Consider the following 26,539-nt stretch of genomic DNA (forward strand, 5'->3'; position numbering starts at 1 on the left):
CACTTGCCTTCCTGCGTCCCCCAGCACGTGACGCGAAAAGGGACGCGCACGCAAGCGTGCGCGTGCCGCCCCGCCACGAGACACCTCACTCCGGCTCGGCGCGTCCGCCCCGCCTCCTCCGCTGCGGCCCCGCCTCTACCACGTGACGCACGGATGGCCTCGGCTTCCTCTTACTGGCTTAGTTCCGCGTCTCCGCACCCGCGGGTCCCGGTTGCCATTGCGTGCCTGAGTCACGTGTTGGGGGGAAGCGGGAAGGCGTCGTTCTTCTTTCCTAGCCCCCCCAACCGCCATGTTTTCAGGCCCGGTCAGCTTTGGTCTTTCCCCGTAAGGAAATGGCCGGGGCGCTTCAGGGAACCCAAGCGCTGTTGCCTCGGCGGAGCCCGGGCTGACGAGGCAGTGCAGCGGGGTAAACCGGAGCAGTTCTGCGCAGGGTGGGGAGGCCATGGCGTCTGGCAGTAATTGGCTGTCCGGCGTGAATGTCGTGCTGGTGATGGCCTACGGGAGCCTGGTGAGGAGATTTCCCCCACCCGTCCCTGCTGTCGCGTCTGACCCAGTAAAGGCCCTCCTCTTGAGCAGCGCCCTGTCTTCATTCTCCACCCACTCACCTGCGCTTTTTTCTGGGCTTTGACTCCTATCCCAGGAGTACCTGGGAGCAGAAGTCACCGACTCGGACCGCCCCGCCTCTAGCCGAGAACCCTCCCTCTAAACCCTAGGATGCAGACCCTCACGCCTCTCCGCTGCAGGCTTCCCTGTATCCACCCCGTCGCTGATGGCCTTGCTTTGCCCCAACTTTTTTACCCAAAGCATCCTCGAGAACCCGAATTGGGGGATTTGAAACGAAGGCATTTTTTTTGGAACGATTTAATTAAAGATTCTTTACTTTTTTCATTTTTTGGACAGGTGTTTGTACTGCTATTTATTTTTGTGAAGAGGCAAATCATGCGCTTTGCAATGAAATCCCGAAGGGGCCCTCATGTCCCTGTGGGACACAATGCTCCCAAGGTAGGTCCTTAAGGTACGAGATAGGCCGCCTGATTCTTCTGATTTATTACGGCCCAGAATAAGATTTACTTTGCCTTTAGAACTGACTTAATTCCCACGTTTTCTCGTTTAGTTACCCATGCGCTGACTTTAGTATATTGAGCAATAAAAGTCATCTTGGGTCTTGGCATACCTGTTCACTGTTATGGCACAGCATGCAGCTTATCCAGGAGCTTAAGTTTTTGCATATGCACAACGGAGGACTTGGATTAAGATTCCCAAAACATTGTGGTATATTTCCCAGTTAAACTTAGGCTACTTTGTGCTATTTGGGCGGTTTTTTTCTAATTTTGTCTTAGGATGGGATTAGGGTGGTTAAACTTAACCCCAGATCAGTGAGAATGGTTGCCTTTGCACAACTTTAGATTTATAAAGGCCCTGTAAGTCATCTAGTTCCGTCATTCATGTTACAAATTGAAACTTAAGAAAAGGAAGCTACTTACCTGAGTGTATACAGGAAGTGAGCAACTAAGTTATTAGGTAATTGCCTTCCTTTCCTTGGCTTTAAATATCTACTGACGAAATTTTATCTCTATCCCATACCTTTTTCTTGAGTTCTATCCTTGTATATGCAGTTGCCTACCTAACATTTCCAAGTAGATGTCTGATAAGCATCTCAAACCTAAAATGTCTAAGTCATAACTCTTGATACCCCACTGCCACCCCTATCCTGCTTCTTCTGTCTTCCACTTTTAAATTGTATCTCTATCCCATACCTCTTTCCTAAGAGTTCTATCCTTACACATCCAATTGCCTACCTAAAAATTTCCAAGTAGATGTGATAAGCATCTCATACCTAAAATGTCTAAGTCAGAACTCTTGATACCCCATTGCCACCCCTATCCTGCTGCTTCTGTCTTCCACTTTTGGGTAAAAGGTGTCTGCTGCTCTTTGTTTGGCCATGTTCAGGGCATGCAGAAGTTGCCAGGGCAGGGATCAAACCTGCACTGCAGCATATGGAAGTTCCCAGGCTAGGTAGGGGTCAAATTGAAGCTGTAGCCTCTGGCCTATACTGCAGCCACAGTCGTGCCAGGTCAAAGCCCGAGCCGTGTCTGCAACCTACACCACAGCTCACAGCAACACCAGATCTTTGACCCACTGAGTGAGGCCAGGGATAGAACCTGCATCCTCATGGATTGTTTCCACTGCACCACAACAGGAACTCCTTTCTTTAACTAATGATATAATTTCCTCCTCCTTTTCCGTGTTGATATATTTCATGGAAAGCCTCAAAGAAGATGCTGTACGCTGAAACTTCCACAGTGCCTCCAAGTTCCCTCGGTACTGCAAATGCTAACTGCTTTCTGTAAAAGGAATATAGGGTTGATTTCTAGTATGTCATGGACCAATCAAAACTTTGGCTATTAGAATTCTCCACTCAGGGCTAGGTGAGGTCAAGATTCCTTTTGCTTTAAACAATGCTGTTGGGAGTTCCCTTTCTGGCACAGCAGAAATGATTCTGACTAGGAACCATGAGGTTGCAGCATTACTGTGAGCTGTGGTATAGGTTGTAGGCCGACAACTACAGCTGCAATTCAGCCCCTAGCGTGGGAATCTCCATATGCTGCAGGTGCAGCCCTAAAAAGCAAAAAAAAAAAGGCATTCCTGTCGTGGCTCAGTGGTTAACAAACCTCTCTGGAATCCATAAGGGTGCGGGTTCTATCCCTGGCCTAGCTCGGTGGGTTAAGGATCCCGAGTTGCTGTGAGCTGTGGTGTAGGTCGCAGATGCAGCTTGGATCTGGCGTTGCTGTGGCTGTGGTGTCAGCAAGCAGCTGGAGCTCCAGTTTGACTCCTAGCTTGGGAACCTCCACATGCCATAGGTGGGGCCCTCAAAAGCAAAAATAATAAAAAAGTAATAATTCTGTAATCTGAAGTCTCATCTTTTGCTGATGGAGGTGTAGATTAATAAAACCTCTTTGTGAAATATCAGGGCATTGTCTAGTAAGGTTGCAAATTTACTTAATCCACAGCCTGATAATTCCACTCCTAGCATAAAGAAATTAAGTTTTGCCATATGTATTGGAAGACATACAAAGATATAGCATTGTTTACAGTATTTTAAAAACAGTGTTAATCTAGATGTCCACTTGAAAATGCATATGTAATGATGTACTTGTATTCCGAAATACCATAAGGAATGAAAATAAACCTAAGATGGAAAAGAAAATTATGGGCATGGAGAACAGACTTGTGGTTGCTGGGGGCTGGGGGGGGAGTGGGATAGACAGGGAATTTGGGGTTCATAGATGCAAACTATTGCCTTTGGAATGGTTGAACAATGAGATCCTGCTGTGTAGCACTGGGAACTATATCTAGTCACTTATGATGGAACATGATAATGTGAGAAAAAGGAATGTGTTTGTGTGTGACTGGGTCACCTTGCTGTACAGTAGAAAATTGACGGAACACTGTAAACCAGCTATAATGGAAAAAAATAAAAATTATTAAATTAAAAAAAAGAAAAACTGAAGATAAGTATGTGAACAGAATTGAATCTCTAATGTATATTTGAATGGAAAAAGTGAATCACAAACATAAATGTGTCTCATGCTGAGTGAAAAAAAAAAGCCCAAAAAAAGCATTTACAAAAGAGTATGTACCAAATGATTCCATTCCATTTGTGTGGAATTCTAGAACAAGTAGAACTGTATAGATAGAAAGCCCATCAGGCCTGGGGCAAGGAGGAGAAGGTTGTTTGCAAAGGGGGTTGAAGAATATTTTGGGGTGATGGAAATGTTCTGTCTTGTTTGCAATGGTGGTTGTATTTGTCTCAAAATTCATCAGTCTACACCCTTAAAACGGACTCATTTTGTACATAAATGCAACCTCAATAAAGTTTATTTAAAATTTTAAAAGATAGGTTGCAGAGGCATTCAAAAGTAATTTTTCCACTTGTATAAAGTTCAAAACCAGACAAAGCTAAACATATTTGGGGTGATGTAGTGATGTTGTAATACAGCAAAGAAAAATAAGACTTGACAAATTAAGGTTGGAGGTTACATTCGATCAGGGATAGGCATACAAGGCTTTGAAGTCATTGGTCAGGTCCCAGTTCATGAACTATGAACTCGGTAGTGGATACCAGTGTTCATCTTAATTTTACATTCAGTTATAGAGTTCATATATGATACATTTATTCTGTGTATGATGTATTTCACATTGGAAGTCTAGAAAAATTACTAAATGAAAAAAAGAATACGGAATACTTGCTGGGGCTCTGGCAACCCTCATAAGTAGGAGAGATGAGTATGAAACGGTTAACAGTGGTCGCTTTTGGGTAAGTGGGAATAACATCTTTAGTGTCTTTTAATTACTTGCTTAAAAAATTAAATATATGCTATGGGAGTTCCCACATGGCTCAGAGATCCTGTGTTGTCACTGCAGTGTTGCAGGTTCAATCCCTGGCCCAGGAACTTCTGCATGCTATAGGTGTGGCCAAATAAATAAAATATGCTCTACAAGATAGCTTCTAGAAATCCTGTGGCCCACCAGGTAGGGAAAGTCCCTAAACTGTTATAAACCACATAGAGCTCTCCTTGTAAGTTTTTAGAGTAGCTTATGATCTCCATTTGATACCCATTTTTTTCCCAGCTCAGGAAATTTTTCATAACACCTAACCAAGATTCTTCTAAATCCAGTGGAAAGTCAGAAATAATGCTGTAGAGCTTGAAAGACTTCTGGCAGATTAAAAGATCTAGCTTAGAGACGTACAGCTTAAAGAGTTCTTAGAAAATGCAGTTCCATTCTTTCTTAAATTCTTGAGTTTTGTCTGGCAGTTTTGTTAGCCAAAGAAGCATTTTCCTTCTGTTGTTCACTTGTTCTGCCCGTTCCAAATTGATGGGAAGCAAAGTACAGGCTAAGTGATTGTGTATTCTTTTCTCCACGTGAACAGGACTTAAAAGAGGAGATTGATATCCGACTATCCAGGGTTCAGGATATCAAGTATGAACCTCAGCTCCTTGCAGATGATGATGCAAGACTATTACAGCTGGAAACCCAGGGAAATCAAAGTATGTGGCGTGCTTTTAGAGGATACTTGAATGAGGAGTCCCAGCGGTTCAGAATTCCTTTGCTCAGAGTTGTAAACATAGCTGCTGGCAAAATCAGCAGCTGTGATTCCTTGTTACTGGGGTTATGTTCAATGTGGGTGGCAGTTTGTTAGCTTTGCTAAGAGTCTGAAGAATCTTTTAAGGGTTATACCTGAGATCAGTCTCTTTCTCAACAGGTTGCTACAACTATCTATACAGGATGAAAGCTCTGGATGCCATCCGTGCCTCTGGTAAGGGCTGCTTGGCAGCTATTCAGGTTCCTGAAAGCTCACCTGGAGAAGAGAGGGAGGAACCCAACCCACTTAATATGTTAGAATTTGTCCTTTCTGCACATCCCCAGCCAGTAGAAATTTCCTAGAATTTTGAGAATATTGGGTTGTTATTTTGCTTAAGGGAATAACATAGGCAAGTTATTTTTTCTCCAAAGAGCCTCGATATTTTTTATTCATCTCTTTATTTTACTTTTTGTTCTTCCCTTTAGGCCTTTAGTTCATGAACTAGATGGTGGTAATTTGCTTATTTTTCCACAAAGACAGGTAACGTCTGCTTTTTCACTAAACTTACATAGATGGTTCCTTTTTTTTTTTTTTTGCTTTTTAGGGCCACACTCGCAGTATATGGAGGTTCCCAGGCTAGGGGTCGAATAGGAGCTACAGCTGCCAGCCTACACCACAGCCACAAGCAGTAGCAACGCAGGATCCGAGCTGTGTCTGTGACCTACACCACAGCTCACGACAGCGCCAGATCCTTAACCCACTGAGTAAAGCCAGGGATCAAACCCGCAACCTCATGGTACGAATCAGATTTGTTTCCACTGCACCACGATGGGAACTCCAGATGGTTGTTTTTTTGTTTTGTTTTGTTTTTTATCTTTAGGGCCACACTGCAGCATATGGAGGTTCCCAGGCTAGGGGTCTAATTTGGAGCTGTAGCTGCCGACCTACACCACAGCCACAGCAACTCGGGATCCAAGCCGAGTCTGTGACCTACACCACAGCTCACGGCAACCAACGCCGGATCCTTTAACCCACTAAGCAGGGCCAGAGATGTCTTCATGGATACTAGTTGGGTTCATTACCGCTGAGCCACAATGGGAACTCCAATTTTTGAAAAATTTTTTTTTTCCAGTCTGTGACCGTTGTCAAAAATACTCTTATCTCCACCAAAATAGTTTTTATCTTAAACTGTGGGTAAGTAGGATGCAGAGAGAGATGACACTAACATGTATCATTGGTATAGCTTAGTAGTTGTATTGCCGCCACCATATGACCACTCAGACACAGCACTGTATCTCTGATCTTTTTTTGTTTGTTTTTGACGGCATGCAGAACTTCCCTGGACCAGGGATCAAACTCAAGCCACAGCAGTGACAGTGCCAGATCCTTAACCTACAAAGCCCCCAGGGACCTCCATATTTCTGGTCTTATGAATTCTCTTAGAATTTCTGCCTAAGTCATTGGACCATTTCTAAGTGTGGAAGCTACTTAGAAAGGCTAACAAATGAGAAAGGGGGTATCATTGTTCTGTTTTCTCCACACAGAGATCCCATTTCATGCTGAAGGCCGGCATCCTCGTTCCTTAATGGGCAAGAATTTCCGCTCCTACCTGCTAGATCTTCGAAACACTAGTACTCCTTTCAAGGGTGTGCGCAAGGCCCTCATTGACACCCTGCTGGATGGCTATGAGACAGCCCGCTATGGGACAGGGGTAAGCTGGTTGGATACTTTTTCCTTCAGGGAACTAAGGGGGTGCCCCAGATTGGGAGATCCTCATTCTTCCATCCTCTTTCTTCAGGTCTTTGGCCAGAGTGAGTACCTGCGCTATCAGGAAGCCCTGAGTGAGCTGGCCACAGTGTGAGTTTGGAGGGGAATATGTCAAAGGGTGCTGGTTAGAGAATACAGTAGTGCTGGGCCTTCAAAAGCTGTATGAACAGAATGTATGGTAGGATAAGAGTTGTCAGGGCCTAGACTATCAGAGCTATGTCTTGTACACATTGGAAAGCAGATGCTATTCTATAAGCTAATAAGAGAAGTTTCTGCTACTTTTGTACACCTCTTTTTCTTTTGTTGTTAGTTTTGTGCAATTCAGTAAAATGTCTGAATTGGTATAACTTATTCCCAATAAAGGGAATGAAATAGTTTTAGAGCATAACAGAAATTCCTGGAGTTCCCATCATGGCACAGCAGAAACGAATCTGACTAGGAACCATGAGGTTGCGGGTTTGATCCCTGGCCTCGCTCAGTGGGTTAAGGATCCAGCGTTGCCGTGAGCTGTGGTGTAGGTTGCAGACGAGGCTCAGATCTGGTATTGCTGTGGTTCTGGCGTAGGCCAGTGGCTACAGCTCTGATTCTACCCCTAGCCTGGGAACCTCCATATGCTGTGGGCGCGGCCCTAAAAAAGGACAAGAGACCAAAAAAAAAAAAAGAAAATTCCTTCTCTTCTAGGGTCCCAGTGCACTCCCTTTTATGTCTTGATCTGATAAAAGTAAGAATTAAATGCCAACCATTTGTAATACCACTTACAGTGTTAGTAACCCTGTCTGAAACGAAAGGTATCCCTAAAGAATCAGTTGCTGAGAGTTGGTGTTATAGAAGAGGAATCAAGACTTTTGTCTGGGAATGTTTCAAATACGTACTAACAGGAGTTCCTGTCGTGGCTCAGTGGTTAACGAATCTGACTAGGAACCATGAGGTTGTGGGTTCGATCCCCGGCCTTGCTCAGTGGGTTAAGGATCCAGCACTGCTGTGGCTCTGGCACAGGCCAGTAGCTACAGCTTCGATTCAGCCCCTAGCCTGGGAACCTCCATGTGCCATGGAAGTGACCCAAGAAATGGCAAAAAGACAAAATAAATAAATAAATACGTACTAACAAAGCTTCATTATGTTGTTTATGCATTTGTTAAAATGAATGCGTAAAGAGAAAAAGCCAATCTAGAGTAAAAGTTAGTTACCAGCCATGAAAAGAATACATGTTTTCTGCTGTGTTGAATATGGTTCTTTCTCAAAAAATAAGGGGTATGTCCATCCTGTCTTCTCTGTCCTTCAATATAAACTACCTTGTTCTAAAGACAAAAGGTTCTGGAGTTCCTGTTTTAGTGCAGTGGAACCATATCTGACTAGGAACCATGAGGTTGCAGGTTCGATCCCTGGCATTGCTCAGTGGGTTGAGGATCCAGTGTTGCTGTGAACTGTGGTGTGGGTCACAGATGCAGCTTAGATCTGACATGGCTGTTGCTGTGGTGTAGGCCGGCAGCTGTGGCTCCGATTTGACCCTTAGCCTGGGAATCTCCATATGCCGTGGGTGTGGCCCTAAAAAGCAAAAAAAAGAGACAAAAGGTTCTGGTAAGAACTACCTAGAATCCTAATGAAAATGAACATAATGGAAAAGGGCATTTAGTCTAGAATCAGGTAGGAGGCCTCTTTACAATTCGTTCTCTTTGAAAGACAAATGCTGTATGATTCCACTTTTGTGAGGTATCTAGAGTAGCCATATTCATAGAAAAAGAAAGTAGAATGGTAGTTGCCAGGGACTGGAGGGAAGGGGGAATAGGAAGTTGTTTAATAGGCAGAGGGTTTGTTTTACAAGATGAATTCTGGAGGTTGGTTGCACTACTGAACTGGAAACATTAAAAAATGGTTAAGATGGGGAATTCCCGCTGTGGCCCAGTGGGTTAAGAATCCAACTGCAGCAGCTTGGGTCCATGCAGAGGCAGGGATTCAATCCCCTGCCAGATGCAGTAGGTTAAAGGATCCAGTGATGCCACAGTATGGCATAGGTTGCAGCTGCAGCTCAGATTCAGTCCCTGGGCCGGGAACTTTCACATGCTGCAGGTGTGGCCATAAATTTAAAAAAAAAAAGAGTAAATTTTACGTTTATCACAATTAAAAAAAAAATTCAGGCGTTCCCATTTTGGTGTAATGGAAATGACTCTCACTAGTAACCATGAGGTTATGGGTTCTATCCCTGGCCTCACTCAGTTCATTAAGGATCCGGCATTGCCATGAGCTCTGGTGTAGGTCTCAGACATGGCTCCGATCCCACGTTGCTGTGGCATAGGCCAGCAGCTGTAACTCTGATTTGACCCCTAGCCTGGGAACCTCCATATGCCGCGGGTGTGGCCCTAAAAAGCAAAAAAAAAAAAAAGTTCTGTTTCTTTGGTTTCTAGTTTCTAGAAAGTTTCAGGTATATTGAAGAGTATAGGCTCTGAAATCTGACACACTTAGCTTTGAATCCCATCTCTTTGTCACTTACTAGCTTTGTGACCTCAGGTAACTTACTTAATGGACCCTCAGTTTCCTAACCTGCAAAGGGGGATAATACCACCACATAGGGATAATGGGATGTTAGTAAATTACCAGTTGGTAAAGCACCCAGTTTAATGTCCTAACATGTGGTGGGTACTCAGTAGTTACTTCAGTATTATTCTTTGGTATTTAGTTGTTTCAAGGGACTCTCTTTGGACTGGAAGCTTTTTTTGTTTTTGTTTTTTTTAAGGGCTGCAGGTGCAGCATATAGAAGTTCCTAGGCTAGGGGTTGAATCGGAGCTACAGCTGCTGGCCTACACCATAGCCATGACAACGCCAGATCCGAGCCGCATCTGCAAACTACACCACAGCTCATGGCAATGGCAGATCCTTAACTCACTTAGCAGGGTGAGGGATTGAACCCGCATCCTCATGGCTATTAGGTTCATTTCCACTGAGCCACGACAGGAACTCCCAGGACTAGAAGTTTATTAGGGGCATGCACACATTAGGTGAATCAGCAGAATTAAAAATTTTCTTTAAGCACAGTGAAATGAAGGAGAGATTGAGCCAGAGCCAGGGATTCAGTGGGAAAATTGACTTCTCTGCTATTTCTAAGCTACCAGATAGAATTTTATTACTAACTAGTTTATGAGGTAGGACAGAGAACATGTATGGCTGTGGTTGAATTTATAGAGTGGATAAGCCTTGAATTGATTTCTTCCATTGGCCTGTTCTGCCCATGACTTGCCCTCTCTGTGTTCTTTAGGGTCAAAGCACGAAGTGGGAGCTCTCAGCGACAACACCAGTCAGCAGCCAAAGACCTAACCCAGTCTCCTGAAGTCTCCCCAACAACCATCCAGGTGACATACCTCCCCTCCAGCCAGAAGAGTAAACGTGCCAAGCACTTCCTTGAATTGAAGAGCTTTAAGGACAACTATAACACATTGGAGAGTACTCTGTGATGCGGCTGAAGGACTCTCTGTTGATGGAGCCAGACAGACTGCAGCGTGCTTGCCCGGCAGCCCTCAGGTCATCTGGCTCAGCAACCCAGACTGGATCAGCTGACGCTCCAGTTGTGTTTAGAGCTCTTGCCTAGAAGATCATTCTCCAATGCTTTCCTCTGGCCAGTTTCAGAGCATCAGTTAAGACTTTATTTTCCCTTGGTAGCACTTTTCTCTGGATTTGAATTCATATGTTTTTCTTAATCTTTCTGTCAGAGGTTCCTTGAAAATCCTCACTTGATTTTGATCATGGTTCATCTGCTCTTTTCCAGACTATAAATAAATCCTGAGGGTGAGAGTTGGGGTGATGGGGCTTGGTGTCTTGTCTTCTGGATCGCCCCCTTTGTACACAGTTGAATGGGAACCATTTGGGTTTGAGACACCTAAGAGTTGATTAACAGAAAAAGCATATAGGAACTGGTGGGGAGGTTAGGTGAGGCCATGAGTGGTATGTGGAACTTACTCTGGTGCTCCATCTAAATCAGGCTGTGTTGAACCATTAACATAACTTTCCTGATATGCAAGGATCTGCCTTCCACTTCATTCCATATTGTCATGAATAAATTGGAAAGGGAATGTTTTGACACCTGACAAATTCCATCCCCCCTCATTTGGGGATAGTGTGAGTGAAGGAATGGTAAGACCAATATACTGGTCTGACTTTATAAATTATTTAATAAAATGTAGAGTTAAAAAATAAAGCATGCGATTCATTCCTTTACAATTGCCTTTTAATAAAAGGTATATGATATGCTCTCTGGACCTAGGAGCATATAGATACTCCTTGGGACCCCAAAAGAAGAAAGCCTAAAATTAGGACTATGGTCCTTGCTCATAGAATTGCCTGAGACACTAATAGAAGGCTGGCGAACCAGGATTCCCTTCAAGTCTCCAGGGCAGCAGGCCAGGTGACCAATCAACACTTAGGCCGAGGGGTCATTGTTGGAGCCATAAATGTTGCTATGACTACTGAAACCTCGTGACTGGACTAAACAGAAAGGAGAGCCAGCTCCGTCTCCTAAGACCATATCGAGTCTGTGGACATGTCTATGGAAAAGATGGTAAAAGTAGAAGAGGTATGCAGAGTTGGAAGCAGGGTGGGGTTGGAGGAGTTTCCCTTTAGTGAGATTTACAGAGAAATTTACCAGAAATGGACCATTTCTCAATAGAGGCCCCTGATGTAACAAAGATGGTAAGGACTGGGAGACTATGTCTGGCACGTAGTAGATAATTCAAATATTCGTTGCATTCACCTCCCATAGGAAGTTTGCTACTACCTCTCTCAAAAGAGGACTGTGTCTCCCATCACGTTGGGGTACTAAGGGTGAGGTACTGGAGATCAAGGCAGGTCAACAGAACTCCCTTTTCTTGCAGAGTTTTCAAAGGGCCGTGGGGCTGAAGAAGATGGTGGACAGGTAATCTCTGCTTCTATCCCTTCCCTTACACTGCAGCTTGACCTTTTCACCCTCCTGTTCTGAAGGCACCTCTCGGATCTGTTCCATCTTGTTAGGGGCTCATCAAGAAGGCAAACAGGTGTGGAGGGGGCAAGAAGCAGCCCGTGTTCTCAAAAGCAGAAAAGCCTAGTGGACATCGGGTTAGGCTATATAGACAATGGTTTTTATAACCCCTTGCTTCCCATTCTCTGGAGGAAAATTGGGGCAAGTTTTTGTTTTTTAAGGAAAATTCAATTATTTGTTTTCTGGCATTGTACTAACCATGTGGTTGGTATACAGTTAAGTATTTGTCAAATGAATAGGAAGAATCAAAAGACTAGGCTGTGTACTTCCATCACCTGTGGAACTTTTTTATTTTATTTATTTTATTTTATTTATTTTATTTGTTTTTTGTCTTTTTGCCATTTCTTGGGCTGCTCCTGCGGCATATGGAGGTTCCCAGGCTAGGGGTCGAATTGGAGCTGTAGCCGCTGGCCTATGCCAGAGCCACAGCAACGTAGGATCCGAGCCGCGTCTGCGACCTACACCACAGCTAACGGCAACGCCGGATTGTTAACCCACTGAGCAAGGGCAGGGATCGAACCCGCAACCTCATGGTTCCCAGTCGGATTCGTTAACCACTGCACCATGATGGGAACTCCACCTGTGGAACTTTTAAAAACACACAGGTGTTAACCCAGAATGTTCTGACTAAAACGGTCTGGGATTAAATAAGATAAACTTGTTTTTTTGGTTTTTGTTTTTTTTTAACATTTCTAGGGCCGCTCCCGCAGCACATGGAGGTTCCCAGGCTAGTGGTCCAATTGGAGCTGCAGCTGCTGGCCTACGCCACAGCCACAGTAACTCGGAATCCGAGACGACTCTGTGACCTACACCACAGCTCACGGCAATGCCAGATCCCCAACCCACCGAGCAAGGCCGGGGATCAAACCTTCAACCCCATGGTTCTCAGTCAAATTCATTAACCACTGAGCCACGACGGGAACTCCCAGATAAACCTGTTTTTTAAGGTTTCACTGGTTATATCCAGATTTAGCAAGGATGTCAGGCAACAAGTATGCTTATAGTTTTAGTGGGAGTCAAGATTGATGCAGCCTTTTTTATGAAGGTAGTTTGGTGAAATCTATCAAAATTTTAAATTCGCATATCCTTTGAACTGACAACTTTTATCTCCTTACACATATATATCTGCAAAAGCACTAGAATGTACATTCACAAGAGTGTTCATGACAGCATTGTTTATAAAAATTAAAAGGCTAGAAACAACGTAGATGGTTAAATTATGATACAAAAATACTAGGCAATCTTTAAACAGACTGAAGCAAATCTTTATGTGTTGATATGAAAAATCCAAATTGTGAATTGATACTGCTTATGTAAATATATGATTTTATGTTGAAAAATTAAAAGACATATGATAGAAAAATTTTCTGGAAAGATACACAAGAAACTGATAACTGTTGAAAAGAACTGGGGCAGAAGAATGAAGCTTTCACTTTTCATTTAACATATATATTTCCCATATGGATTTAATTTTTCAGCCATCTGTAAAAAAACCCTTTTTTTTAAATGTCAGCAAAGGTTGTCTGAACAGAGGATACAAACGTGAGAGAGAGAGGGACGTAGGTATATTCCTTTTATGTATCTAGTTACCCTTTCAAGGAGTTTGCAGGCTTCTGACATTAGCACAGAAGTTCTGGTGAAGAAGCAACCTCACTGATGGGTTTTTTGTCTCCACTCCTAACGCCAACCCATTCAACCCTACCTTTATGCCTGGGGCAGGTGGCAAAATTCACATACTCACTGTCTGTGGCAGATGACATTAAGCCAGAGGAGAAACCCATATGCCATCCTAAGGATGCAAAACACCGTGGTACAGGAGTTGGCACTGGCTAACAAGCAACTACTGATGGTGAGTTCTGGCAAAAGTGACCTAAAGTTTCATCCTCTACTGCCCTGTGCCTTTGCCCACTGGAATTCCCAAGTTCTCAGTCTCCACCATTTACTCACCTCTCTTATTTGCCTCTGAGATTTTCACCATCACACCAGAGCAGTAACTCTTTAACCCTAAAACTAAGGCTATTTTTCACTGACTCTTTACATCTAGCTGCAGATGGCACATTCTAAAGTCCCAAGGTGTAGTCTAGTCCTTGCTCCTCTCACCTTGGTAAGACTCAAAACTACTTCTTAGTGTCCAGCACCTGCCTCTCAGAACCTCTTTCTCTCTCCCTGGAGTCCCCATTTCCTGTCATGTCACCATCTTTGTATCCCAGGTACCTAGAAAATTTTCTGTTTCATGGAATGTCCTTAGCAAATATTTGCTGAATGTGGGGCTTCACCCATGGTGGGGGGGAAAAAAAGAATAGGTAGGCTTCCCCTCCAGTGGTTCAGCCTCTGTGCTACTGCCTAGCTTTATGTCACAGCTAAGTATAGATCCAAGAGAACATGTGTGATAGGAAAACAACCAGGGAGAAAGAATGAGAAAGCGGGGTAGGAATTCCCTTGTTGCTCATCAGGTTAAGGATCCAGCATTGTCACTATATAGTGGCTCCAGTCGCTGCTGTGTCATGGGTTCGATCCCTGGCCTGGGAACTTCCACATGTCACAGGCTTGGCCAAAAAAAAAAAAAAGAGAGAGAGAGAAAGGGAGCTAAACAGAGGGCAAAGATCACATCCTGTTCTGCCCTCCCCACCAGGTCCGTCAAGCTGCCCTGCACCAGCTGTTTGAAAAGGAGCATCGGCAATACCAGCAGGAACTAAATCAGATGGGCAAGGCTTTTTATGTGGAGCGACTCTGATGGCATTTGAAACATTGCCCCTCCATTCTCACCACACCTGCTAACCTAGCCTTTTGAGCTCCACCACCTTGAACATCCTTCCCAGAACTCACCTGGATCTAGTTATCTGTCCAGGATTTAGGATATCGCCCCATTCTCATCTCTTTCATGCCCATGTCAATCCCCTGATGCTCTTTGGGAAATAATCTATAAAACAATGGTAAAAACAAGAGTGACACCTTGTGGTCAGAATGAGATTTGCAGTTTTGATGTAAGTGGGAGAAGGGGAGGTGGAGAAATAGATGGACAGTGTGAGCAGAGAATTCTAATTTGTTTAACAAATAAATCTAGTTTTTAAAGGTTCAAACTTGGCCCACTGGATCATTCTTTCAACCCTAAATCTTGATCTGTTTCAAAAGTGTTTATTCATAGCTGCCATAAAAGAAAAAGTAATCTTTTTTTTTTCTTTTCACGGCTGCACCTGCGGCATATGGAAGTTCCCGAACTTCACCTGAGGCCTACACCACAGACACAGCAACGCCAGATCCGAGCCACATTCTGCAGTCTACACCGCAGCTTGGGGCAACGCCAGATCCTTAACCCAATGAGTGAGGCCAGGAATCAGACTCACATCCTCACAGAAACAACGTCGGGTCCTTAACCCCCTGAGCCACAAGAGGAACTCCCAGGTGCCATAATCCTGATATAGCATCCTAGATTTTGCTTACCACCTCTCAGATCTCATTTCCACTGGTAATTTCTACATACTTGGACAGATAGCTCTGAACATGGCTATTAATCCACAGGCACTGTGGTGCTTGATGTCAGGAGGCCTGGATTTTAGGTTTCAACTCTGCCAGTTATTGTGAAACCGTGTACAAGTCTCTATCTCTTTTTTTTTTTTTCTTTTTCTACACAGCATGTGGAAGTTCCCAGGCTAGGGGTCGAATCGGAGCTACAGCTGCTGGCCTACACCACAGCCAGCATAATGCAGGATCCAAGCCGCATCTGTGACCTACACCGCAACTCATGACACCAGATCCTTGACCACTGATGGAGGCCAGGGATTAAACCCTCATGCTCATGGTTACTAGTTGTATTCTTTTTTCCCCTGTGCCTTTACAAAAGGAACTCCCAAGTGTCTTCGATTTTTTTCTTCTTCTTTTTTTTTTTTTTTTGAAGGACCACACCTGTGGCATATGGAGATTCCCAGGCTAGGGGCCAAATCAGAGCTGTAGCGCCAGCCTACACCACAGCCACAGCAATGCCAGATCCAAGCCACATCTGCGACCTACACCACTGCTCACGGCAATGCTGGGTGGAACCTGCCTCCACGTGGATACTAGTCAGATCTGTTTCCGCTGAGCCACAATGGGAACGCCAGGTCTCTGACTTCTGCTTGAATTCCCACCTCTGCAAAATGACTGGGTTCTAAACTCAAGTACCTTCAGGTGTCAGGCAGATAATACAGATATGAGGGAATAAGGAATGGTGGGATTTATGGGAGACTAGAAAGCGCATGCTAAATCTAAATGCATTCAAAATGCTGAAAAGTATTGATTTTTTTTTTTTTTCTTCGTTGGCTGCACTCGTGACATGCAGAAGTTCTGGGATCAGGGACTGAACCCGTACCATAGCAGCGACCTGAGCCAATGCAGTGATGGTGCCAGTGACTTAACCCACTGAGCCACAAGAGAACTCTTGAAAAGTGCTGATTACTCCTATGCACCTATAGGCCACAGAGAGTCTTTTTTTTTTTTAAGAGAGAATCTTACTGAGATCTTTAAGTACAAATGATATCTCAAGCCAGAGAGACTCCTATTTTGCAGCCAGTAACAGGTGCAGGAACACACCATCACTCTCTGATGTATTACCGTCATACATACTTTTCCCAGTTCCCTCACCTTGCCATCTATGTTCTCCTTGGTTACTCATTGTTTCCATAGTGATCATTTCCTAAAGTCAGTTCCCTGTGGTTCTGTCCCTGCTGCAAATTAGTCTGTCCCACTAATATGCATTCCCCCCCCCTTTTTTTTGGCTGCGCCTGTGGCATGTGGAAGTCCCCAGACCAAGGACTGAACCCAAGCCACAGCAGTGACAATGCCAGATCCTTAACCTGCTGAGCCACCAGGGAACTCCCTCAATACGCATTTTTCATCTCAGCTGTCCAAGTGTCTTCCTCTCCCTCTACACAGCCCACTGATGAGACGCAGAAAGGCAGCAGGATATAAAGAGAAGAGCACACTCTTTGGAGTCAAGTGTGTGTTCAAAGTCTGGCTTCACATCATAATTGTTGTGTCACCGTGTGTATGTTACTTCTCTGAGCCGCAATATTCTCTCCTGAAAATGGGAATAATAATGGAGTTGCTGCTGTGCTGCAGGGGATCAAGAATTAAATACGGAGTTTCCTGTCGTGGCTCAGCAGGTTAAGAACCTGACATAGTATCCGTGAGCATGCGGGTTTGATCTCTGGCCTCTCTCAGTGGGTTAAGGATCCAGTGTTGCCACAAGCTGCAGCATAGATCACAGATGTGGCTCGGATCTTATGTTGCAGTGGCTGTGGCGAAGGTGAAGTTGCAGCTCCAATACGACCCCTAGCCTGGGAACTTCCATATGCCACAGGTGCAGCCATAAAAAGAAAAGAAAAAAGGACTCCAACTGCTGCGGCTCAGGTCCCTGTGGAGGTGCAGTTTTGACCTCAGCCAGCACAGTGGATTAAAGGATCTGGTGTTGCTGCAGCTGCAGTGTAGGCTGTAGCTGTGGCTTGGATTTGATCTGTCACCTGGAAACTTCCATATGCCATGGCCATGGCCATAAAAATTTTTTTAAATGGGGATACTAATACCCATCCCACAGGATCGTTATGAGGATTAAATAAGATAAGGTATACAGAGAGCAAGCCCAGTGTGTGGCACACAATACGTATCCTCCCTTTTCCTTCTTAGGAGATTTCCCTGTGATCCAAGCCCTGCACAGTGTCCCTACTGACCCCCTGGCTAGCCCCTTTATGCAGCTCAAATGTCATTCTCCATTCCAGACCTGTCCCTCTTTCTGTCCTATATATTCATTCGTCTTCCAGCCCCCATCAGCCCTGCTTCCAAAGCCCTCTTATCTTTCTTTCTTTCTTTCTTTCTTTTTTTTTTTTTTTTTTTTTTGTCTTTTTGCTATTTCTTGGGCCACTCCAGCGGCATGTGGAGATTCCCAGGCTAGGGGTCTAATTGGAGCTGTAGCCGCCAGCTTACGCCAGAGCCACAGCAACGTGGGATCCGAGCCGTGTCTGCGACCTACACCACAGCTCACGGCAACGCCGGATCCTTAACCCTCTGAGCAAGACCAGGGATTGAACCCTCAACCTCATGGTTCCTAGGCAGATTCGTTAACCACTGCGCCACGACGGGAACTCCCCTCTTATCTTTAGTCAATAACTACTCCTGAGTTGTGCACCAAACAAGACATGGAGGAGTTCCTGTCGTGGCACAGTGGTTAACGAATCCGACTAGGAACCATGAGGTTGAGGGTTCAATCCCTGGCCTTGCTCAGTGGGTTAAGGATCCGGCATTGCCGAGAGCTGTGGTGTAGGTCGCAGACGCGGCTCGGATCCCACATTGCTGTGGCTCTGGCGTAGGCTGGCGGCTAGAGCTCCGATTCGACCCCTAGCCTGGGAACATCCATATGCTGCGGGAGCAGCCCAAGAAATAGCAAAAAGACAAAAAAAAAAAAAAAAAAAAAAAAAGACATGGAGTTCACAGGCTGGTGGGGGAGACAAGCGTTGAACACATCATGACAGGTATAATAAGAATTTTGTAGGAGACAACATCACACATGTGTGTCCTGGATTTGACCCACAAACATGACTGGGTCTCCCATTCCTTCTGCCTGTTCCTCACACTCTGTTCCCTGCAGGTCCATCTCCCTCCTGTCTTTCATCATCCCCTGTATCTCTCTCCCAGCTGTCCCTGCCACTTACCTATGGCAGCATAGCCTGGTGTCAGGAGAGCAGGCTTTCACATGGCAGATCTGGGTTTGAATCCTGGCTCTCTCTTACTGCCTACGTGGCCTTAAGCAAGTAACTTTAACTTTCTGGGTCACAGGGTTTTTTAACTATGTAAAACGGAGATAATGCCTCCCTCATTGAATTACCGTGGGGCTTATATAAAGCAATTAATGGAGAAGTGGTATATAACATCCAATGAATGATAACCCATAATGATGTCTTCCTGCCCTATGATAGTTTTATTTCTTCTCCATTACCTGGCTGCCCCCCACCTCCCACCACACTCCCTCACCAACCCTTTTTTGGACCTACAGAATGCCCCACCCCCTCTGCTTTGATCCCTGACCTTGGCCTCTCTCCCCAGGGCTTGTCAGTGCCTGGCTGGCTCCAGTATTGGCAGGCCGGCCCCCCACGGAGCCCATCTCCTTTGATCCTCTCTGCCTGCTCTGTCCACTCTCATCACATCAACTGAGTAGTTCACCCCATCATACCCATCCAGCCCCTTTTCCCTCTGTGGCTGGTGCCTTACCCACCTCCTCAGGCTCAAGATGGTCAGCCTTGTTCAAAAAGGCTGCACAGAAGTTACTTCCTAGGAGAACTAGAAAGATTTCCTCAGAGGCCATGTGAGGTTTCCACCAAGACCAGCCATCCTGTCAGTCTCCTAAGAGCGCTGTGCCTCCCCGACATCAGTATTTCCAGTCTCTGCCTCTGTTGCCCTAGTGTCCCAAACACTAAAGTCCTTTCAATTCCTGCCAGTCCCTTTCCCAGCCTCTCTCCCTCTAGTCTCTGGTCAGTTCCCTTCCCAGAGCAGGGAACTAGAACTTGCGGAGGTTTGCGGGGGTGGGGTTAAGGGTAAAAAGGAAGGTCAAAAAGTAAAAATTACACACAAAACGAAAGCCATAAAGGAACAAGGACATAAGACAACACGACAGGTGCCTACCTTGGGGCTTGTATGCCCATTTGCTAGTCTTTCCCTGGAAGGCAAGAGCCACACAATAGGAATTGACTGGGGCTTGGGACAAGCTATCGATCTAGATCAAGGGCACTGTCGAGTTGGCATATGTGTTTGTGTGTGTGTGTGTGTGTGTGTGTGTGTGTGTGTTGGGGGGGGGTTGTCCGGATTAATGGGAACAAGGACACATGGAACAGGCCTGGGGGCTAAAGCTGGGCACCCTCCTCCCACCCCTACACTTCCACCCAAGCCCCTCTCCCCACCAGTGCAGCTATAACTCGGGCTCCTTTCTGCCACCGTAGAGAGAAGCATCTGCCTGCCACATGACATTCGACAGACCTGATTCTCTTTAGAAGAAAAAAATCTTCTAGAAAAACAAGCACCAGACTGGATCCCTGTGAGGGAAGACCCTTACAGAAGCCAGCCCAGGAGCTCACGTTGTAAAAAGCCTCAGAAGAGGTTGAGTGTCCTGAGGACTGCAGGCTGTGTCCTGGCAAAGGGGGTTTCCTCCCTCATCTTGACCTCCTAAGGTCTCAGTTTCAATTCTGCAAGGTGGGAGAGACCCTAAGTCTTCTCTGGAGCCCAGGCTGGAGGCTGCTAGTGAGAAAAGTCACTCTTCTCTTCTGGACATCCAAGGGTGACTTTAAGGAGGATGCCTGGAGGACATGGGGAAAAGGTGAGAAGGGACATGATGGTGGGAAGAAGGAGCCAAGCCTTCTGGAAATTACTCATGGCTACTTATCTGGAGTACTTAAGAGCAGAGCGTTCCAGGAAGGTGTCCCCCGAAAGGCCTTTGGCAGCCTTGTGGGGGTATTGGAAAGGTAATGCAGGATGTACAAGTCCCCCACCCCCACTCCCGGAAAGCCTTGGGGCAGCTGGAGCCAAGTTGGGGAGAGCAGGTGGCGAGGTGGACAAGGAGCTGCTGACACTTCTGATCCTCTGGGCACTGGGGCCGTGACATCAGGGGGAGAAGCTCGGTGCTGGAGTCTTGGGAAGAATAGGTGCCGGATGTGGAGTTCTGCCAGAGATTCTTCCTGGTTTAGGCCAACGTGATCCAGCAAAGGCCAGGCGCTGGTAGGAGAGGAGCCGAGACAAGGATGGCACGGAGAGCAGATGAGTAAGAGCCGACTGTCTTGGGAGGCAAAGAGCAGGGATCCGTGCCCTTCCCCAAGTAGGTGGCTTTCCATCTAGCCGTGCTTGGTGCCTGGTGTCCCTGCTCTGTCCTTTTCTCCGCAGTGGGGAGGAAGGCAGATGACGCCCAAAGCTCTCCTGCCTGCTTCTGTGTGATATGTTTGATATTGGGTTGTTTAATTAGGAACCAACTAAATGTCAAACATATTCTTACAGCAGTAGGCAATTCGGCATCATACGCTTTCCCACCTCAACCTCTGAGGCTCTGGGGCTCCTGTCTTCTTTAAGGAACCTTTTCTCTCCAGAACACTTTTGGAAGATCAGTGGCTGCAACCTATGTGGATTGCAGTCTGAAACTGGAAGGCCACTGTGGGAGCAGGAGAGAGCTGGAGTTTTTTGAGTGTCACATCTTCCTCTATCTTTACCTTGTACTAGAAGGGATATGGCTCTGATTTTCTCCTGTCCTTGTATTTTTCTCCTCCTTATTCAACCCCCACCACCACCACTTTACTATCCGCTGCCTCCTGCACCTAGGACTCTCTTGTTCCCCTTCCCATAGTAGGGGTCTTTGGCTTTTCTGCTTTCCTTCAAGAGTCAGCTGTTTGTCTATCTCCATATCTACCTCCAGTGACTGGAAGCTCTCCTGAGTGGATTCCAGCTCTGCCCTCCGTGCTGGTGGGTATTTCATTCACCCCATTGTTGGGTCCTAGTATTAATACTACCCATCTAGGAGTTCCCACTGTGGCTCAGCAGTAATGAACCCAACTAGTATCCATGAGGATGCGGGTTCGATCCCTAGCCTCGCTCAGTGTGTCACTGTGAGCTGTGGTGCTGGTCGCAGACTCGGCTTGGATCCTGCATTGCTGTGGCTGTGGTGTAGGCTGGCAGCTGCAGCTCTGATTTGACCCCTAGCCTGGGAACTTCCATATGTTGCAGGTGCGGCCCTAAAAAGAAAAAAAAAAATACTACCCATCTATTCTTGACATAATGACTAATTAGAGCCATTTATGTTCTTCCCTGATTGCTCTTGTCACCTTGAACAGTGACAAGAACAGGGAGGCATCTTCTCAGATTGTATGCTGCTGCCAGCGTCTGGGATCAGTTGCCACCTGTCCGTAGCAAGGCTCCAAGTGGAAGAATGAACATGGCCTGGAACCAAGCCAGGGAGAAGAGAGCTGGTAATGATGACAATGATGCTGATGAGTGGGGGGGAGTTAAGAAAGGAGCAGAGGGGGAGGAGAAGAGTAGAGAACAACACAGACTTGTGGGTATAAACGTTCTATTTAAAGATCTCTGTGAGGAAATGAGGACATGATCCTATCTGGATTACTCGGACCATCCCTTACTCTTCTCTCCCCCGCCCCACCTGCTTGAAGCTCCGGGATGGCCTTCCAGAGCTCACCCCTATCCCGTTACTCCACCCCTGTGGCTCTTAAGGGGGAGGGATGATGTCTTCCTGCCAACTAGAGACTCTCAGAATAGTTCAGTCATTTGATCTGGGGATCTGGGGGAATTGTCAAGGATCAGGAGTGACCTCCCCTCTTCACTGTGGTTTCAGCTCCCTGAATACCAGGAATCACAATACAACACTCAACCAGTGGAATGTGATTAGCATCCAACACAGTCTGGGAGTAAGGGGAACGATGAGGAGCGACTGAGACCCTTGGGGTGAAAACTACCATTCTAGAATTGCCAAAGTACCTGTCTTTATTTTAATGTTCCACCCCTCCCTTCTCTCTGCTCTTTTAAAATACCCATGGAGTTGCCCAGAGTGAGTGGAAAGTTTCAGAGTCAGGGAGAACCCTGTCCCTTCCCCCACTTTCCATTGTCTAAAATCAGCCTCAGCTGTTCCCCCATTTTTCTTTGCTAGTGATGTCAGTCCATCAAAGTGTCTCACCCTGTGTTCCCCTAGGAGAACAATGATAGGGTGGAGGGAGCTGGGAAGACCATATTAGGAACAGGAGGTGGAGCCATGGGCAGAGATAAAGGCTCAAGTCTGGGGAACTAGTCCCTCAGCCAGCAGCCCCTCCTTCCTTGCCCTCGTCTCCAGTTCTCCAGTGTTCGCAGGTGAGCTCACCCACGGCCGCTGCTCAAGATGGAGGCCATCAAGAAAAAGATGCAGATGCTGAAGTTGGACAAGGAGAATGCTCTGGATCGGGCAGAGCAAGCCGAAGCTGAGCAAAAGCAGGCAGAAGAGAGAAGTAAACAGGTAAGCCGTGGCTTTGGTCTCTCTCACCTGCTGGTGAACAAGACTGTGTGATGGGAAAGAGTTTTCACGGGAAAGGCAGTGACCTCTGGTGCCAGCTCATCCTTTGGGTGGGAGGGACTCCTCTTCCTCTCCAGTCTCACTGGGTAGACAGAGGACATCTAGGGTACCTGCCTCAGACTGCCCCTGTGACCTTGGGAAAGTCAATGGTCCTTCTGAGCCACAGTGTGCCTGCTGGATGTAAGTGGGATTGGATCACATTTTGGAAGAATCCCTGATTTCTAGAGGAAAAGGTGGGAGCTTGGCACACAGCATCCCTTTACCCCCAAGTGGAGGCACAGACACCCATACCCTAAGATATTTATCCTCCCAAGGTCTTAATGAAAATCTAGCATGGCTTGGTCATCTTAGGGTCAGAGATCACAAGGTCACAGGCCAAGGCCATAGCAGAACCCCTGGGGAAGTTGGCTGAAACTGACTAGGGAGAAAGTATGTCTCTCTGAGAATGGTGACATAGAGGCTAAGCTCAGGAATCTGTCAGACCTCAAGAGCCCAGAGTCTGAGTCTACAGTGCTGTGTATGTGTGTCTTGTGTGTGACTCTTGGGGCTTTTATAGCTGGAAGATGAGCTGGCAGCCATGCAGAAGAAACTAAAAGGGACAGAGGATGAGCTGGACAAATATTCTGAAGCTCTGAAGGATGCCCAGGAGAAGCTGGAGCTGGCAGAGAAGAAAGCAGCTGATGTGAGTATGAAAGAAACAGGGAGGTGGGTTTAATCTACACACATAGATCTTCGTGTTAATGACTAAATTCTAAATACACTTGGACATATACACACTTGTGGATTCACACAACATAGATACCCACATACAATTTTGCATATGCTGGCATACCCTTGCAATGGTATATACATGCTGGCATACCCTTGTAATGGTATATACGTCCTTTCTTCAAGATGTGTAAATATCTCATGTTTCTTACCCCTGATCTGGGAATTTAATTATCTTTCCCAAGAACTGGACAAAGGGAGGGGACTCCAAGTCCAGACTGCTATCACTTATCCCACCTCCTCCCCCATGCCACATTCTTAGCTTTTGTGTCCAAGGATTGGCACGTAGATATGTGTATTAATAGGGGAACTCTCATCTCTCAACTGCCCAGCAAAGCCAGCTCAGATTTCACAATTGGACAAAGGAGGTCACAATGACCCTGGCCCTATATGGGTTTATTTATCTTGGCCAGTGTGAGCATCTGCCCTTACACCACAGCATGCCATAGAAAGCATTGCCTATAGAGGGAGTTCCTGTCGTGGCACAGGGGAAACGAATCTGACTAGAAACCGTGAGGTTTTGGGTTCGATCCCTGGCCTCACTCAGTGGGTTAAGGATCCAGTGTTGCCATGAGCTGTGGTGTAGGTCGCAGACAAGGCTCAGATCCTGCATTGCTGTGACTGTTGCATAGGCCGGCAGCTATAGCTCCAATTAGACCCCTAGCTTGGGAACCTCCATGTACCATGGGTGCAGCCCTTAAAAAAAAAAAAAAAAAAAAAAGCATTGCCTATAGAGCAGCAGAGAGAATCCTAGAATGATAGACCATAATAGAAATAAGGACTCTTAGGGTGTAAAGATGTCACCACCGTATCTTAATCTGTTACCTTGGCTAAATCACTCAGCTTCTCTAGGTCTGAATTTTCCCATTTGGAAATAAAATAAATTTTCTTTTCCACTTCATGTTATCTTATAACCACCTACTTTCCTTCATCTTCAACCTTGACGTTTACCACAAAGATAAATTAGAGACTACACAGAAAAGACTTTTGGAAGAAAAGTAACATAGGAATCTTAACAGCAATAAAAGAATGTCCCAGTATTGATGGCAATACAGTCAAATCTCAGTATTGAGTTAATAGGAAAATAGGAGCATGTGTTTTTATAAAATCACATTTGGTTTTGAACAACAGCTAGAGAGATGTTTTTGGATCCTCACATTCAGCCTCTTTGCTATTAGGTTTCTGATCTCCTCTTTGGCTTTCTGCCACTTTTAATGGCCTGGGGAGGTGGGTGTGGGTTGTTGAATACCTCATGCCAGAGGTCAGAGACACCAAAGCACATCATATACACTATACATGTTCCTAGTTTCCAAAAGTTTAGGCCACTGTAAACTATTAATTCTCCCTTCTTGGAAAAACTGCAAACAACACTGGTTACTCCTAGGACTTCAGGCAAGCGCTTGATGGTCTGCTGGAGCTGCCTCACCTGAGTTCTAGGTATGAATGGATAGAGCTTCCTGGTTATTTTATTTTATTTTATTTTATTGTCTTTTTTTAGGGCCACATCAGAGGCATGTAGAAGTTTCCAGGCTAGGGGTTGAATCAGAGTTCCAGCTGCCGGCCTACACCACAGCCACCAGCAATGCAGGATCCAAGGTGCATCAGCAGTCTACACTGTAGCTCTTGGCAACGCCCAATCCTTTAACCCACTAAGTGAGAGGCCAGGGATTGAACCTACATCCTCATAGTTACTAGCTGGGTTTTTAACCTGCCAAGCCACAAGAGGAGCTCCAGGCTCTCTGGGGCTAATAAATGAGCATGGGGGTAAGTTTTCACAAACTGGCACAATGTCAGGTTAATAACAATGTTGTGAAATGTTGAGTAACAGCTCTCTGGGAAAGTTTTTAGGCCAAAATATCTAGTGTGTGAGCTTGAGGAGGTGTTTCCAGGAGCCATGAAAAGAACAAACAAGTCTAACTCGAGGCCTTTGGGGAGAAAGAGTGACACAGAGGTTCTAGACAATACAGCAGTATCACTGGTAAAGGAATTTGCTGGGGATGAATTCTGTCTGTCCTTACGCACACCTACATACATGTTAGTCCCAACATAGATAGAGTCTACTCAGCATAGTCATTTGAAAGAAACTTCTCTCTTTCCCTCTCTTTTCGGCCAAGACCATGGCATACGGAAGTTCCTGGGCAGGGATCAAACCTGAGCCACAGCAGTAACAACACTAGATCCTTAACCCCTTGAACCACAAGGGAACTCCAGTCCAGGTTAAGATGGAAACAGGAAGAAAGTTTCCTTTTCTCAAAGGTGGGTTCAGCAAACTACCACCTGTGGGGTAAATCCTACCACAGCCTGGTTTTTTTTGTTGTTGTTGTTGTTCGTTTTTGTCTTTTTGCCTTTTCTAGGGCCAGTCCCACGGCATATGGAGGTTCCCAAGCTAGGGGTCAAATCGGAGCTGTAGCCACTGGCCTACGCCACAGCCACAGCAATTTGGGATCCGAGCCACGTCTGCAACCTACACCACAGCTCACGGCAACGCCAGATCCTTCACCCACTGAGCAAGGCCAGGGATCGAACCTGAACCTCATGGTTCCCAGTGGGATTCGTTAACCACTGCTCCACGATGGGAACTCCCACCAACATTTTTTTTTTTTTTTTGTACAAAATTGTATTGGAACATTGCCTTCCCCATTCATTTACATATTGTCTACTGGCTTTCTCTCTACAAGGGAATGGTAGCCAAACCCTATGGGCCGCAAAAACAGAAATATTTACTAACTGGCCTTTTACAGAAAATGTTTGCTGACTCCAACCTCAAAGGGTCAAAGAAGGAAAGTGAGGGGTTTATAGACCTGGGGAAAGTGCTATATAGGGAGGCAACAGCTTTAAATTAGAGAGCAGGGTCAGGGTC

The 26,539-nt window shown here is 45.8% G+C and overlaps 3 protein-coding genes and 1 non-coding gene across 12 annotated transcripts in view; all 4 read left to right on the forward strand.

Moving 5' to 3' along the window:
* On the forward strand, positions 186–11,039 carry C4H1orf43 (chromosome 1 open reading frame 43 homologg). Its single transcript, NM_001204390.1, has 7 exons — positions 186–508; positions 901–1,002; positions 4,934–5,051; positions 5,267–5,320; positions 6,631–6,797; positions 6,885–6,943; positions 10,104–11,039. The coding sequence occupies exons 1-7, from the start codon at positions 443–445 to the stop codon at positions 10,297–10,299; spliced, it is 762 nt and encodes a 253-aa protein (NP_001191319.1). The 5' UTR covers positions 186–442; the 3' UTR covers positions 10,300–11,039.
* On the forward strand, positions 11,324–14,935 carry C4H1orf189 (chromosome 4 C1orf189 homolog). The gene is made up of 4 exons (XM_003125733.4): positions 11,324–11,414; positions 11,713–11,753; positions 13,575–13,704; positions 14,488–14,935. The coding sequence occupies exons 1-4, from the start codon at positions 11,382–11,384 to the stop codon at positions 14,587–14,589; spliced, it is 306 nt and encodes a 101-aa protein (XP_003125781.1). The 5' UTR covers positions 11,324–11,381; the 3' UTR covers positions 14,590–14,935.
* Positions 20,789–20,871, forward strand: MIR190B (microRNA 190b). Its single transcript, NR_038603.1, has one exon. It is a non-coding gene; the product is annotated as a microRNA 190b (primary transcript).
* Positions 22,512–26,539, forward strand: part of TPM3 (tropomyosin 3) — a 30,618-nt gene continuing 26,590 nt past the window's right edge. For 6 of the 9 annotated variants that reach the window (XM_005663360.3, XM_005663358.3, XM_021088730.1 and 3 more), the window contains exons 1-2: positions 22,646–22,854; positions 23,468–23,593. In XM_005663360.3, coding sequence (XP_005663417.1) covers positions 22,741–22,854; positions 23,468–23,593 — 240 coding nt within the window. In that variant the 5' untranslated portion in view covers positions 22,646–22,740. Of the gene's footprint in view, positions 22,855–23,467; positions 23,594–26,539 lie in introns of all 9 variants that reach the window. The other 3 variants (XM_021088729.1, XM_021088728.1, XM_005663363.3) reach the window with 2 other exon arrangements.

Source organism: Sus scrofa, chromosome 4 (genome assembly GCF_000003025.6).
Source record: "Sus scrofa isolate TJ Tabasco breed Duroc chromosome 4, Sscrofa11.1, whole genome shotgun sequence".
NCBI classification, from domain to species: Eukaryota; Metazoa; Chordata; class Mammalia; order Artiodactyla; family Suidae; genus Sus; species Sus scrofa.

Excerpts from the sequence above, each read along its gene's own strand:
- C4H1orf43 (NM_001204390.1), top strand. The coding sequence starts at position 443 with ATGGCGTCTGGCAGTAATTGGCTGTCCGGCGTGAATGTCGTGCTGGTG. Across the intron at positions 6,798-6,884 it reads CAGCCCGCTATGGGACAGGG|GTCTTTGGCCAGAGTGAGTA; the intron begins GTAAGCTGGTTG and ends CTCTTTCTTCAG. Across the intron at positions 6,944-10,103 it reads CTGAGTGAGCTGGCCACAGT|GGTCAAAGCACGAAGTGGGA; the intron begins GTGAGTTTGGAG and ends TGTGTTCTTTAG.
- C4H1orf189 (XM_003125733.4), top strand. The coding sequence starts at position 11,382 with ATGTCTATGGAAAAGATGGTAAAAGTAGAAGAG. Across the intron at positions 11,754-13,574 it reads CTGAAGAAGATGGTGGACAG|GTGGCAAAATTCACATACTC; the intron begins GTAATCTCTGCT and ends TGCCTGGGGCAG. Across the intron at positions 13,705-14,487 it reads CTAACAAGCAACTACTGATG|GTCCGTCAAGCTGCCCTGCA; the intron begins GTGAGTTCTGGC and ends CCTCCCCACCAG.